This window comes from Stylophora pistillata, chromosome 4 (genome assembly GCF_964205215.1).
Source record: "Stylophora pistillata chromosome 4, jaStyPist1.2, whole genome shotgun sequence".
Classification (NCBI taxonomy): domain Eukaryota; kingdom Metazoa; phylum Cnidaria; class Anthozoa; order Scleractinia; family Pocilloporidae; genus Stylophora; species Stylophora pistillata.
In genome coordinates, this window is record NC_142522.1 from 16,083,825 (window position 1) to 16,098,140 (window position 14,316).

Consider the following 14,316-nt stretch of genomic DNA (forward strand, 5'->3'; position numbering starts at 1 on the left):
AAACAAATAAAAGAAAGATCGAATTTTTAGGTTTATAATGGGCTAGAACAGCAGAACTTAAACAAGTCGGATCAAATCGGCTTAATTTTAATAGTACGTTAATCATCCGTACTAAGCGAAAAACAAGAAAAAAAGAATCCTATTTTGGGCATGGTCTAATGAAAACCCTATTGTGGACTATCTTTGAAATCTGATTAAAAGTTTGACTTATTCATTATATCTTAAAAAGCTGTTTTTGAATTTGATTCATCATGAGACAACTAAGAGAAGAATTTCTATTTGCACTGTTAAAAATTCAAAACCAAGGGTTTGTTTACCTGTACACTAAATCTCTGGGAGCAGTGGATTCTAAAATTCACAAATTTGATACCATGTACTAGCATGATAATTGTACAGGATTTATTTTCCTAGAAGATTTAACAGAATATCCTTTTTTTCCCTAAATTAGGATGTGGCAAATAAAATTAAGCCAACTAAATGATATCTTCTCTAGTTTTGTTATGTTGTTGTCAGTTATACTGTCAAAGATTTTCAGTGAATTCTGTTGGATTTTATCAGAGCTCATATGAGTGTTGTGACTCAAAAAGTAATATAAGGAAGAAAATATTTGTTCCTCTATTGTTCTGCTACTTTAACATAAAATTCTTAATATTAATTTCAAGTTAAGATTTTGCGGTCATCCAGATAGTCTCAAATATTTTTCCACAAAATGCAAAATTATGCAACTTCCAAATATAACTCCTGCATCATTCTGAAATCATGCTGAATGGTATGCCTTTTTAAAGTGCACCTAAACGCAAAAATTTTTTTCGCTTAATGAAATAAGCTTATTTTTTGGAGTATTTCTATACAAAATTTTTTCTAATTTGCTCAAATCTTTAATTTTCTGTGCCCAGTCAAAATATGGAAAATCGGCCACCATCTTGCCCCTTGACCGAGTTTAAAGAGGAATGGCTCTAGCAGGTAATGTGACGTCAAATCGAGAACACGAAAGTCTGCATTTCACACATTTTCACTTGTTTGGGAAGGTTGTCGTCGATATTGTCCGAAATATGCTGACTAGGTGTGTTGTATGAGGAATGTATGAAGTGTGATACCCTCTTGCAAATTTCGCATGTTGCTACATCCTTCTTCAACACACTTAGTTGGCATATTTTCGGACAATATCGACTACAACCTTCCCAAACAAGTGAAAATGTGTGAAATGCAGACTTTCATGTTCTCGATTTGACGTCACATTACCCGCTAGAGCCATTCCTGTTTAAACTCGGTCGTGGGGCAAGATGGCGGCCGATTTTCTGTATTTTGACTGGGCACAGAAAATTGAAGATTTGAGCAAATAAAAATTTTTTTGCACAGAAATACTCCAAAAAATATGCTTATTTTGTTAAGCAAAAAAAATTTGGGGGTTTAGGTGCACTTTAAAAGACAGTGCCTTACTATCAGAGCTCATTTTTTTTCAGATTATGTTGCAGTCCAAGAGAGACCAACTTTTGTATACTTAGAAGTATCTGATGATCTCTCCTTTCTTGTTTGTGCTGATGGTAACAGCAATATTTTTGTGGTAAACCTTGATGAACATTTTAAAGAGTTCCCTTCTCAGCAGATTGGTCCAACCCACTCTAGGATCAAAGGTCCTTCTTTTTCATGCGTAAAGTTTCAGTATGAATTAGGAGATGAAGATTCTGTGGCCCGTAATGCAGAAATGTCTGATATTGCCTATGGGGACAGGGTGTGGAAAACAGAGATATTGGCTTTCAGGAAGGGTGCAAAGCAAGCCTGCTGTGAAAAGGGTACAGGTGGGAGTCAGCTATGAATGTGGTTTTTATTAAATTAAAATGTGAAACATGATCATTTGAATTTTGCATGAACCTGAAAAAAATCAGACATTGTGCATGATGTGTGAAAGGTGAAGTGGGACAGAGGGGCAGGAGCCTGGGAGAACAGGGGGCGGGAGAGGGAGGGAAGCCGGAGAACAGAGGGCAGGAAACAGTATCTACATGAGGGTGGGAAGCAGGAGCAGAAATAAATAAGGTGATAGTTTGTTGTTTATTACTGGGTATTATTCAGTCAAAGACACTTATCTAGTAAAGTTTTGAAAATTCCATTTAACATCCACCAATGCCTAAAAGAAAATTTTGGAGGTAAGAAAACGTAAATTTGTACTCGGGCTGGAAAAACAGCATTACTTCTGGTGAATTTGGAAATCCCTTCAATTTGGTTTTATCATTGATCACGAGATGGCATGACATGTACAGTGTCTGGTAAGCTATAGCTGTCAAAAATCTCCAGCAAAGAAAGCAATTCAGGGTCATTCAGGTCAAATGTCATCAAAGACTTTATCTATCAGCTTCAGAATTTTTTGTTGTGGCCATGAAAAAATCTGTTCATGGAAGACCTTGGGAGCTTGCTCTGTACAACGGCACAATCCCGAAAAAAGATTCTCCTGGTTAACCTGAAGACAGGAGCAACACAATGAAGGGCGGGAGTTGGGGAGGCAAAGGGGCATAAAAGTACCGGATGCGGGAGAACATGGTGTGGGAAGTGGCAGACTCTGACCCCCTGTCCCCCCTCTCCTGAAAAGGCCAAATATTTCTACTTGACTTAGCTTTACAAAGGGTATAGGGGACCCTCTTATAAGGTAATGTTAACTAAATCCAAAGCAGAAACATCATGTAAACTTTGTGGTGGTGGCTGTGACAGTTATAGCTTTCTTTCTCAGATTCCTCTATACCTATGACATCTGATATCTGACATTTTGTTTGCTTCTTTTCCTAGATGTAAGCCATTTTTGTAAGCCAACAGTGAAGAAAAGGTGGTTTTCTGATCTAGTTGGTCCTGATGTTGGAAATCTGTTGGTTGCATTGAGTAGTTGTGGTAAACAAACCGCAAAAAGCTGTAGCAACATGAGTGGATTTAAAGGAGAAAAGGGGGAGGCTGAAGAGACTCAACCTGAAGTATTGCCATCCCATGAGATTTTACAGAAAACCATTTTTGTTAAATGTGAAGACTGGATGAAAATGTACAAGTTGGAGGGAATATGGGCGACTCCAGCTTCATTCTTACTCTGTTTCAAACCAGAGAGACTAATGGAAAATCCAAGTGATGTTCCCCATGGTGTTCTGTGTTTGTTTTCTTTGAAAACTCAAAAATATCTCTACCACTGGTAAGCTATTTAACTTTTTTTAATAACAGAGTCTATATAGTTTAAGTTTCTAAAGTTTGTATACTTTGTTATTAGTTGCTAAAGCATGGTAAAAAGTGTAGTCATAATTTTATTGTGTCTATTAGGAAAGGTTAAGTGAGGTGTTATTGTCTTACCAGGGTTCTTCTTTCAAAAGACAACTTTGAAGTTGAACAACCCATAAAAGATAATACTTTAGGCACACCTATTTTCTCGGTTCTTTCCCTCCATCTATGAGGTGCTGCAAAAATAATTTACTCTTAATTTTGAGGTTGTGACAACAGACAAACAAGAAATGTACTGGTTTAATTCCAAACTTCTTTAATTTGCAGGTGTTTGGAACCTTCAGTGATAGTACAAAGTTGTGAACCAGCATTTCCAAATCTGGTGCTCACAAGCACATCCCTGGCAGTACCAGCTTTTGATATTAGTCAAGATCAGCTTGTCCATAAAGTAATGAATGTGTTTCAATCATCAGCTGAATAATTAGTTATCTTTCTTCTTGTTTTAGCCAGGAGAATTATCTTGTTTAAAGAAAGAATGCTAAGAGGATGTGTCAAAGCAACATAATGCAAACCATATATATATATATATATATATATATATATATATATATATATATATATATATATATATATATATATATATATATATATATATAACTAACTGCAGACAGTACTGTTTCGGCCTTCTGGGCCTCATCAGTGCAGTGCTAATGCTAGGATGGGGGAGAACCGAGACGGTCACCCCAAACGACCCAACCTTTGTGGTATCGTCTAAGCCATGCCAGAGTGCTCAAACTAGAGTAAACCAGTTTATAACTATGTATATAACATTTTATATACAGTATAAAATGTTATATAACTATGCAATGAAAAATTCTTTTAACAGAGTTATAACTCTCTCATTTGGTGGCTATTTTTGACTCCTTTTAAGGAATGGTCTTAGGTGGAAAATGTTGATGGAAACTTTGCTCTACTGTTTTGTAGGTAATTATGTACGAGAATGCAGTCCTGGCAGACTCTCTTTGCTTTGTGAATCAGTGGGATCATTGTACCATTCCAATTCATGCTTTAGAAGTGGCCTTAAAACTAAGGCAACTTGACACAGTTGCCTTTTTTTTAAAAAACCAGGACAAAGGCAAGAACCGAGCTCTAAAATGTCATGTTAGAATTTATAATACAGCAATTAATGTTAAATCTTTTAAACTTTTTGAGAAATGGGTTTAGATGTAGAGAGGATATCACATGGTGTTTTTTCAGAGATGTGTACTACTTAGACAAACGACAGTCCATATTTTCTGGTTTTCATAGCATCATCAACTGAAGCAGAGTGTACATGTTGGGAGAACCCAAGAAAAGCTTGTAAGCCTTTAGTTTGCAAGGGAAGGGATTTTAATCTGCCTTTACTATCAACATTTTTATTATTTGAAATACCAATCTGTTTATAAAATAAATCTTCCATGGTTTGATGATTTGCCTACTCTCTTTCAGCTTTCACAAACAGATGTGCTGCTCTCTACTCTTCATCAGACTCTGTATTGTCTTTAAATTCAGCATCATCACCATCTGGTGAAGGTGTACTGGGTACCACTGATGTGGTGGCAGTTACAGAGGCCCTTGTTGGTGCTGTCAACTACAATAGTCAGCGTAAGTGAGGAACATTGCACTTTTGATCTCTACTTGTATGGGTACAAAAGTGGAGGAGTGTGCCACAATGGGAATCAACCATTATTTTAAAACAAATTGATATTCATTAAGAAGTAATAATTTTTTTCCAAAAGCAAAAAAATAACCTACATCAGTTCTCATGCTGATTCCTTTTGAATAGATGAGGACAAATAACATGAAGTAGTTGAAAGGTGTTTGGCAAGGAGAGATCTGTGGTGAACAGCTGTGTTTCTGGGAACCCTCAGTTAGTGTTCTTAACAGTCTCGTGTATTTCAATTGATTTTGTGATGGTTTTTTAGTCATGCATATGTGGTTTTGTTTGTACAGGACACACCTTGATTTTATGACTTGATTTGGATTGGCTAGTTTTGTATCAAATTACTTGTATATAGTTTCTGACACTTTGAGACTAGCAGATAAGAAAAAGGTTTAATTTACAATACAGGTGTGGTTCTTTTATGACTTTATGAAAGTTATATTTTAATAGATACACTTTACTCTAAGATGACATTTTTTTTCCAGAACAACACTACCAGCATTTCACAAGGCAACTTGCACAGATGACCCTAAGTTACCTTCACAACCTAATGGAAGATGGAGCAAAGCTGTTAGAGGGTGAAGTTCTTAAAGAGACTGCTATTGTGCATGAAACCGATCAAGTTATATGTACTTCATTACATCAGGAAATTAAAGATTGCCTCGATTTTCTGACTCTAAGCATTGTGAAGCTTCAAAGCCATCTCAGCAACATTCCTTTGGATGATGCTCAAAGTTTTGAAAATGTGGATTATGATCTAATGCCTTTTGCCAGATTGGATGCAGATGAGGAAGATGGATCCATGACAAGGTGGAACAAAATGAAGGATGAGGTATTGTAATCATGAGTTTGTTATTTTGTGAACTGTAGATGTATCAAACTCTGAAAAGATTTTTTGATTTTTGAGACTTGGAGACACACGTGCTTGACCCTCATCAATTAATTCTCCAGCCTTTACAAGCAAAATATTGAATGATAGAATTTACAAGAAATGAGAAGACCACAAACAACCTGTAACCTTGAAAAATGTTGGTTTTGGAAGTGACTACGTAGTGACATGGGAAGTTCTGTTACCATGTTAGCAGCCTCCAAGAGTAAAATAATGGTTTTACCTTGTGATGTTGCTTTAACAATGCTGCCAATCCCATCTTGGATCCCAGGAGGGATTGGTGGGATCCAGCTTAAATTTTGGCTGCCTTTTTCCCTAATAATGAGAATCGGTTGCTGCTCAGTATTGATCCATTCTTTTCATAAATAAATTCCATACCCTTAAAAGACAAATACCACATCTTGTATTCATTGTATATTAGGGTACAAAGTTAATCACTGATTATGGTTATTTTGCTGTAATGTCATAACCTTTCCTTTACTTGCAAGGATATTGTTGAAGATGCCATTGCCAGCAGACACATTTGTTCAGCTCAAGCATTTTTCCAGAGCAGGAGACCTGTTCAGCTGGTATATCCAGAATTTTCAAAGCAATTATTTACTACATGTATGCTTTGCTTAAGCTTATGTAGGGGCTTGCTTACAGCCAATTGTCTGGTTTGTCATGACAGAGTTACACTGTTTAAGGTCTGTAAGGGCTCTATTTGGGATAGTAGGCTTTGGTGGCTGAGCATTTGACTTTTAATGTCCACATGCACAAGGTTAACCTTCGTGGCCAAAGACTTGATCTCAGTAATAATTTCTGTGACGGGAATGTTGGTTGATGTTACAACAAAATTCAATCCTTTCTTGTGTCATGGAAACCTTAAAGCAATATTACATTTAATGGATACAATGTGCATCAATGGTGACACATTGCCTTTCAACCTCATTGCCTAATGCAGATTAGCATTATAACAGTGGAAATTAAACACTATGATCATCAATTGATAGCTTGACCCTTCCTAAGACATTATATTATATATTCATTCATGATAATGTTTTTTATTAAGCTACCATAAACTAACTCACCTTTTAATACTTTGGAGTGGTCAACCTTTTGTAAATTTTAAATTAAAGGTTCTCATAGTTAATGAATAGCCAGACTATATCACTAGACTGTTACAAGTGGATGTTTTGCTGATGAGAGGTCATGCTTATTAGAATTATATTCAGCCCTCAGAACACGAAACTGTTCATTGTGATGGCTCCCTTTCAAGCTTCATACAAGTTGGTCTTCAAGTGATTTTTAAAAGACTTATTGATCATGACATGGAAACTGTGGCAACCCTGTTAACAAACATGGTAGGTTTGACTTCAACAAAACAAGCATTTCGTTTTAGTCTCTTAGAGTTCTTTTCCTAAAACCACACAGGAATTTTCTCCTTTTTAGCAAGAACAGTATTATCAGACTTCTGTAAAAGTGTAGTGCAATTTTCTGGCTGAGTGTACTCCTGAGAAGGACTGTTCAGTGTCGGTGGTGGTAACTGACATTTGACAACCTGTGTTGAAATCATCATCAGAGTCATCATCTGACTTCTGTAGTTAATCAGACAAATAAAAAATTGATGTATATTTTTCAAATTATCTAATTAGCTTCTTCCCTTTTAAAAGCAGATGATAATCATGGCAGTCATGAACTGGTACATGACTATATTTACTTCCAATTTAAACTATTTCTTTCAGGGGCGGGACATTTGGCAACAGCTTCATAAAGTTTGTTTGTACACACTTCACAGACCTCTTAGAGATTTTCTGGTGAGGCCTCTTTGAAATTAGCAGAAACAGTTTCCAGGGAATCAATATATGTAATAAGAGTGAAACTGTAAAGCTGATCAGAACATGTCACTTTTATACAAGGTTCAATCAGCCTTTTGCTTGTAGTCCATCACTAGCTTGCCTATTTCTTTTTCCCATATTGAATGACCATGATTAATCTAGTTCCTTGGCTGTTCTGCTCATCCAGAGGATCTTGACTTGTGAAGTACAATGTAGGAAGAAAGTTGTTAAAATGACCAAATGCCTAGTGGTGTACTGAATTGTTACTACTTAGCCAAATGCAAAAGTATAGATAACAATTCACAGTTTGAGTCATTGAATTTGAATATATGAAAAATCATATGTGTTGCACAACTATTGCAATTAGCACCTCAACATTTGCACCTTCATTATTCGCATCCACCAATCACAATACATGTAATTATCACATCAGCATCTGCATGGACACAATGCCTATATAAATCTGTGGGCAGGCTTTATTAAACATTCTACTTTGAGCACAAAAAGTAGCAGTCAACATGTGTGTACTGCGGCATTACAAAATGTATATGAAAGTGATCCTTGTGGTAATGAACACTACTTACTATGAAGTAGTGAAAATAAGGACTGAAAAAAAAAATTCAGGCTCATACAGGATTCGAACCCATGCCCTCTGCAATACCAGTGCAGTGCTCTACCAACTGAACTAACAAGACAATGAGGAGCTCCCAGTTGGCTTGGTCTAAGACTGAAGTTTGTGTCCTCCAAACTAACATTCTTGAATGAATGGAACATGGTTATAACAAAATGTTTCGCCATTTCATAATTTTTCCATCGGTAGGTGAATGAGTTAGAATCAAGAGATTTCTTACCAGCTGAAGAAAGGAATGTAGTGAAGTTTTCTCAAACCTTGGAAATTTTGTACAGTCAGCAATCCTTCACAGAGGCTAAGACAAATGTGAGAATTAATTACCCAAAAGACAGGTCTGTGACAAGATTGTAATCATTATATATGCTACATTTGACTTAGGTTATTAGATAGTGATGTAAAGATAACTGAATCCATTGTAAATGCAAATAAACACAGGCAGGATTGTGGTGTTACTTAATTATTTTTTATCATAATATTATACATGTAGCTGTGCAGTTGATCACCACATGGATGTGTTGTAAGACAAATTAATCTGGTTGCGGTGCAGTTACAGTATGGTATTTTGTATCTTAGTTGGAGGGACCTTGGACTGTTAAAAAGTTCTTTTAATCTGGGTTCAGCTCAAATCCTTGAGACTTACATTCAGAGTGGAAATTTAACACCTGTGGACCTCAACAAACAGGTAAAATCTTCACAGATTCATTTACACTGTATAGTAGTACATAACTCACTATACAGGTACCTTAGAGGACAGTATACCAAGTTTGGGCACTGTACTTGGAATTAGATGTTCTGGGTCTTTATTTGCTGGAAACAAATAATTCTTTATGGTTATCTGCACTTTTGAAATGTGAATTCCTGTGGACATATAGTGGGCAAACTACTGCATACTTGGCCAAAACCTGACAAACTTGAGCCATACAAATTAGTTCAATCAAACTGCTTTTAAGCATTTTTATATAACAGGATGCTTTTTTCTCATTTTTACAGGCAAGTAGATAATGCGTTGTGAAAGTTCATGTGTAATATGTACTCATGTTTGTATTATGCTATGATTTCACAGAATCTCTTAAGTGGTAGTGGTTATGTTGAGGTACCTCTGGCTTGGGTTTGTTCTTGGGATATGGCATCAAGACAGAGAATTTTAGCAGAGAGGGTGTTCTCAAGTAAAGGTAAGGTACCGATTTACAGCGTTTGTGTTTTTACAAGTAAATGAATGAACAAACTAAGGTAAAATGAAGAAGAAACCAGAAAGAGAGTTCCCTTCCTAACACAGGGCACTCTACATTTAGATATGATACACAAAATATGAATGATCTAGTTCATCAGGTTAGTATACTCAGATCAAACATGCCCCCATCATCAATCCATTATACACTTGGTACCTGAATCTTCACAAGTTTATGATGACCAAAGTGATGGAAAGTTTCTGAGTCATTTGAGGAGTGCAATCACATAGGTGCAACTCCATAAACACTTTTGCCTGAGTCTCTTTTAAAACAGCAAGAGAATTTCCAGCTGCTCACAGCACACAAATGAAGAGAAATAAGATAGTTACTGTTAATTGTTTTAGTACTGGCCATGTTTGTTTGAAGAGTGGATAATGCTATCTAATGGCCAGGATAAATCTCTATCTGGTGGATCCAGGGCAGAACTTTTTGTTAGCATTAATCTGCTGAATGGCAATTTATCCATTGGATAGAATAATCCACTCTTTGAACGACTGGGCCTAGATGGTTATGCTGGTTTGTTACTTAAAAATTACTTATTAGAAGCATTCTACTAGTACATTTACAAGTATTTACCAGTCTGTGAGGAGTGATTCATTATGATCAAAATGCTTGAACTTGACTGCTACTGTATTTAAAGTATTTTCAATAACAACCTATTTTTCAGCGGGAGATTATAGTTGTCCATGCCCCAATATTGGATTAAGTTCAGATGCACTTTGGGAGTACCTTTCCTCTCATATGGATTGGCAGACTTTGTTGTCTTGGATTAGATCAGTTGCTCATGATAACAATCCACCTCAAGATGATCCCTCACTACCTGTGCGTGGGAAATTGTGTGTTGTTAATGACTGGAACATTATTTTCCCTTCACTGCCATGTGGCATCTTCAGTCAAGGAGATTTCTGTCACAAGGTTGTCAAAACAATGATTTTGGAAGAGATTACAAGGTCAGTCTGTTACAAAAATTTTAAACTCATTTTAAGGAAGAACGTGTTAGTTTTTGTTTCTAATAAACTCAATACTGAATTGCTAAGTACTTGACTTGATATACTTACAGTACTACCCAAATAATGAAGTTCTTATGGGGTCTAAGATGATAAAAGAGAAAAGAACTTACACTACTAACACACAAGAAATGTCATGAAGAGACTTTGAGGAGACAGTCAAACTGAAAATATTTAAAATGTGTCATATAAGTATTGGAACCTGCATGTACCACATTCCATCCATGTTTGTTTGTGAAAGCATTGTAACTTCCACCCTGCTTATATGTTTTCTTGCTGTATTTACTTAGTTTATTATATGCATTCCTTCGCATGTATCAATAATCTATAGTCACCAGCAATCTTGGGCCTTCTTTAGGAATGGAATGTTCACGACATCTCAGCTATTAAATTTTCCCCTTCTTCTCCGCTGTTTGAGTACTACCCAGGCATTGTTTGGGCACAGTCTTCCATTTTTCTCCATGGATGCTGAACTCAGTAAGGACTCAATGCCTGTGGAAGGACGTCTTCTTACTGTTTCCCAGTTTCATCAAAGTTTTGTCGACTACTGCATAAGACTGAGGCTTATTAATCTTTTGTACCACTACATGGACTTCTATGGGTGAGTACGTTTATCAGATTTATGACTGGGGCAGTATAGCTTAATTAAATAGGATTTTAGAGCATGGTTAACCATGCAATAGATATCTAAACACTTTTGTAAACTATTTGAAGCTATGCGACAGACTTATTTACGCAATCTCTTATATTGTTTTAAGAAATATCGTTTGTGACCTCCATGATTTTGAAATTCTGCAGTTTTTCAAGCCTTTACGTTGTTATTATATCGTTAATTTATATTAAAGGAGAACTTGATTGATAAATACTTCTTCTTACCAGGTTTAGAATTCAGAAGGATTTGGAAGATTTTAACTCGTTTCCTTCCTTGTTTGTATCTGTCAACAGAAAACAGGTCAATATGGAAAGATATATCTTTAACAGCGTTGTTATATATTAATCGTTAAGTTGATATTTGCCTTTGAAGACTGTGTGAATCTAAAGAGAATGTCATAGAACTCAACTTGGAATCAAGTAGACCACACTGGGTGGACATGCTTGTCAAATGTCGCCTCCTTGGGCTAAATTCTAAAGGTACAAATTTCTCTAGTTAAACTTTTCTCCTTAACTACCATTCCACTGCCGTCAACAAGTAGATGATTGCTAATCCAAAACAAATGCAGTTGCAAAAACTTCGTTAGGAAAAACTTTGGTGGATAGTTACGTGGCATTTAAATGTACCGTATATGCTCAAAATTCAAACGATTTGTCAGGTGGTTAGGGATAGGATCTCACATAAATGTGTCTGTAAATGGAGATGGGAAGGATCGTTGACTGAATGTTCCAAATTTCAATTCATCCGAGTGATATGAGACGTAATCTTTTAATAGCAAAATGTCCAAAAGTTAGTAAACAACTGATGGCACTGACTGCACGAAAGGAGGGCCATAAAAGAGAACCTTCTTTGCTGAAGTGCTAACACATTTGTTAACCCGTGATGCTCACTCTATAAGGATCTTAAGTCCAAGAGCAAGGGGAATCTTGCTTGAATATCCAATTTGACCAAATTTTATCCAAAATATCCAATATCCAATCTTGCTTGAATACGCAATTTGACTATCCTTTGTAGATCCCTCTTCTGTTATCCAAGCCAGCCTTGCCATTGCTGGGTTTACTTTAAGAATAGAATCGCCTTCCATCATGACCGTTCTGAAATCTGGACGTCCAGTATTGGCTTTAAGCAGTCTTTTATATGGGCCAAACACACTGAGTCAGGTAAAATGGTTTCATTCACATGTGAATGTCCTCTCGTCCTCTTATCACAGAATACTGTAGACACTTGGTCAAGTTTATGACGAGGAGAAATAATATTCAAATTCTGATATTTAAGACTTCCAAGAATTTTGAATACTTTGTTCAATAAAGTGTTCTACCGTAAAATAATAGTTGTATAAGTAACAATAGCACAAAAGGTGGAAGGTTTCTGCATTCAGTTTGGCAGCCAAGGGGCTGGATTTCAAGAATTTATTTAAAATTAAACTTAAATTCCCTTTCTGTACAGAACAGTGCGTGATTGATAGATCTTTAGCCTTACAGTTCAGCTTCATGCAAGTATGTTTTTTTTTTATATGCTAGTAGGGTGCATTGTCCACATTCAAACATACCTAGAAGTAGAGAATTGCTTGCTCACTTTTTTCAGTTGCTTGGATTCCCTTTTGCTTTAGGCCATCGTGTCATCAGAATTACAGTCGAACATTTCAGTATGGCAAGTAGAAGACAAGGTTCTGCATGATTCCCTTTTGAGTTTTCCCAAAGTACACTCAGCTGTATTCCCTGTTTCATCTGGTGGCCTTGGTATTGAACGTCAGGATGTGTCAGTTTACAGACTTTTACAGGTATGTGGTGGTAAATTATTGATTTCACTTCAATAATCATGTCCTTTTTATTGTTTTTTTTTTTTTTTTTCACTAAATTCGCGTTATATATAGAACATATGATACAGTAATTGACTATAAGATTATTCATAAATAATAAAACGGTGAGAAAACCTAATGAAAGCCATTAAGGCGTGTGAACTGAAGTTCTCTCCCAAGAACAACAAGGCGAATGAATTAACACTACAGATACATAATCAGCTGACTAAATTGTAGTGATTAGGATATGGAAGTATCATGGAGTCACATAGCAGACGAAGAAAAAGAAAAAATTTTTGGGCCCGGTAAAAAAGTGATCTGAAAGTTATCCTTATGGATTTCGATGTATTATTTGTGATGCTAGATATACGAGATCTCTCAGTAAATTATTCCTTAAAACTACCCCAAGAAAGACCATTTGATTGGCTACCTGTGCAATGCGTTTCTCAATGATAACATCATAAAAGAATGCAGAAGAAGAAGAAGAAGAAGAAGAAGAAGAAGAAGAAGAAGAAGAAGAAGAAGAAGAAGAAGAAGAAGAAGAAGAAGAAGAAGAAGAAGAAGAAGAAGAAGAAGAAGAAGAAGAAGAAGAAGAAGAAGAAGAAGAAGAAGAAGAAGAAGAAGAAGAAGAAGAAGAAGAAGAAGAAGAAGAAGAAGAAGAAGAAGAAGAAGAAGAAGAAGAAGAAGAAGAAGAAGAAGAAGAAGAAGAAGAAGAAGAAGAAGAAGAAGAAGAAGAAGAAGAAGAAGAAGAAGAAGAAGAAGAAGAAGAAGAAGAAGAAGAAGAAGAAGAAGAAGAAGAAGAAAGAAGAAGAAGAAGAAGAAGAAGAAGAAGAAGAAGAAGAAGAAGAAGAAGAAGAAGAAGAAGAAGAAGAAGAAGAAGAAGAAGAAGAAGAAGAAGAAGAAGAAGAAGAAGAAGAAGAAGAAGAAGAAGAAGAAGAAGAAGAAGAAGAAGAAGAAGAAGAAGAAGAAGAAGAAGAAGAAGAAGAAGAAGAAGAAGAAGAAGAAGAAGAAGAAGAAGAAGAAGAAGAAGAAGAAGAAGAAGAAGAAGAAGAAGAAGAAGAAGAAGAAGAAGAAGAAGAAGAAGAAGAAGAAGAAGAAGAAGAAGAAGAAGAAGAAGAAGAAGAAGAAGAAGAAGAAGAAGAAGAAGAAGAAGAAGAAGAAGAAGAAGAAGAAGAAGAAGAAGAAGAAGAAGAAGAAGAAGAAGAAGAAGAAGAAGAAGAAGAAGAAGAAGAAGAAGAAGAAGAAGAAGAAGAAGAAGAAGAAGAAGAAGAAGAAGAAGAAGAAGAAGAAGAAGAAGAAGAAGAAGAAGAAGAAGAAGAAGAAGAAGAAGAAGAAAGAAGAAGAAGAAGAAGAAGAAGAAGAAGAAGAAGAAGAAGAAGAAGAAGAAGAAGAAGAAGAAGAA

General features: G+C 35.9%; 1 protein-coding gene across 2 annotated transcripts in view; it reads left to right on the plus strand.

Moving 5' to 3' along the window:
* LOC111321972 (spatacsin) overlaps positions 1-14,316 on the plus strand; it is a 55,305-nt gene that overhangs the window by 13,322 nt on the left and 27,667 nt on the right. For both annotated transcript variants that reach the window (XM_088758075.1, XM_088758076.1), the window contains exons 5-21: positions 1,464-1,799; positions 2,779-3,166; positions 3,517-3,637; positions 4,174-4,324; positions 4,678-4,833; positions 5,377-5,723; positions 6,269-6,349; positions 6,995-7,123; positions 7,505-7,576; positions 8,418-8,560; positions 8,802-8,910; positions 9,292-9,400; positions 10,125-10,407; positions 10,823-11,065; positions 11,489-11,595; positions 12,131-12,276; positions 12,726-12,896. In XM_088758075.1, coding sequence (XP_088614201.1) covers positions 1,464-1,799; positions 2,779-3,166; positions 3,517-3,637; positions 4,174-4,324; positions 4,678-4,833; positions 5,377-5,723; positions 6,269-6,349; positions 6,995-7,123; positions 7,505-7,576; positions 8,418-8,560; positions 8,802-8,910; positions 9,292-9,400; positions 10,125-10,407; positions 10,823-11,065; positions 11,489-11,595; positions 12,131-12,276; positions 12,726-12,896 — 3,092 coding nt within the window. The remainder of the gene's footprint in view (positions 1-1,463; positions 1,800-2,778; positions 3,167-3,516; positions 3,638-4,173; positions 4,325-4,677; positions 4,834-5,376; positions 5,724-6,268; positions 6,350-6,994; positions 7,124-7,504; positions 7,577-8,417; positions 8,561-8,801; positions 8,911-9,291; positions 9,401-10,124; positions 10,408-10,822; positions 11,066-11,488; positions 11,596-12,130; positions 12,277-12,725; positions 12,897-14,316) is intronic.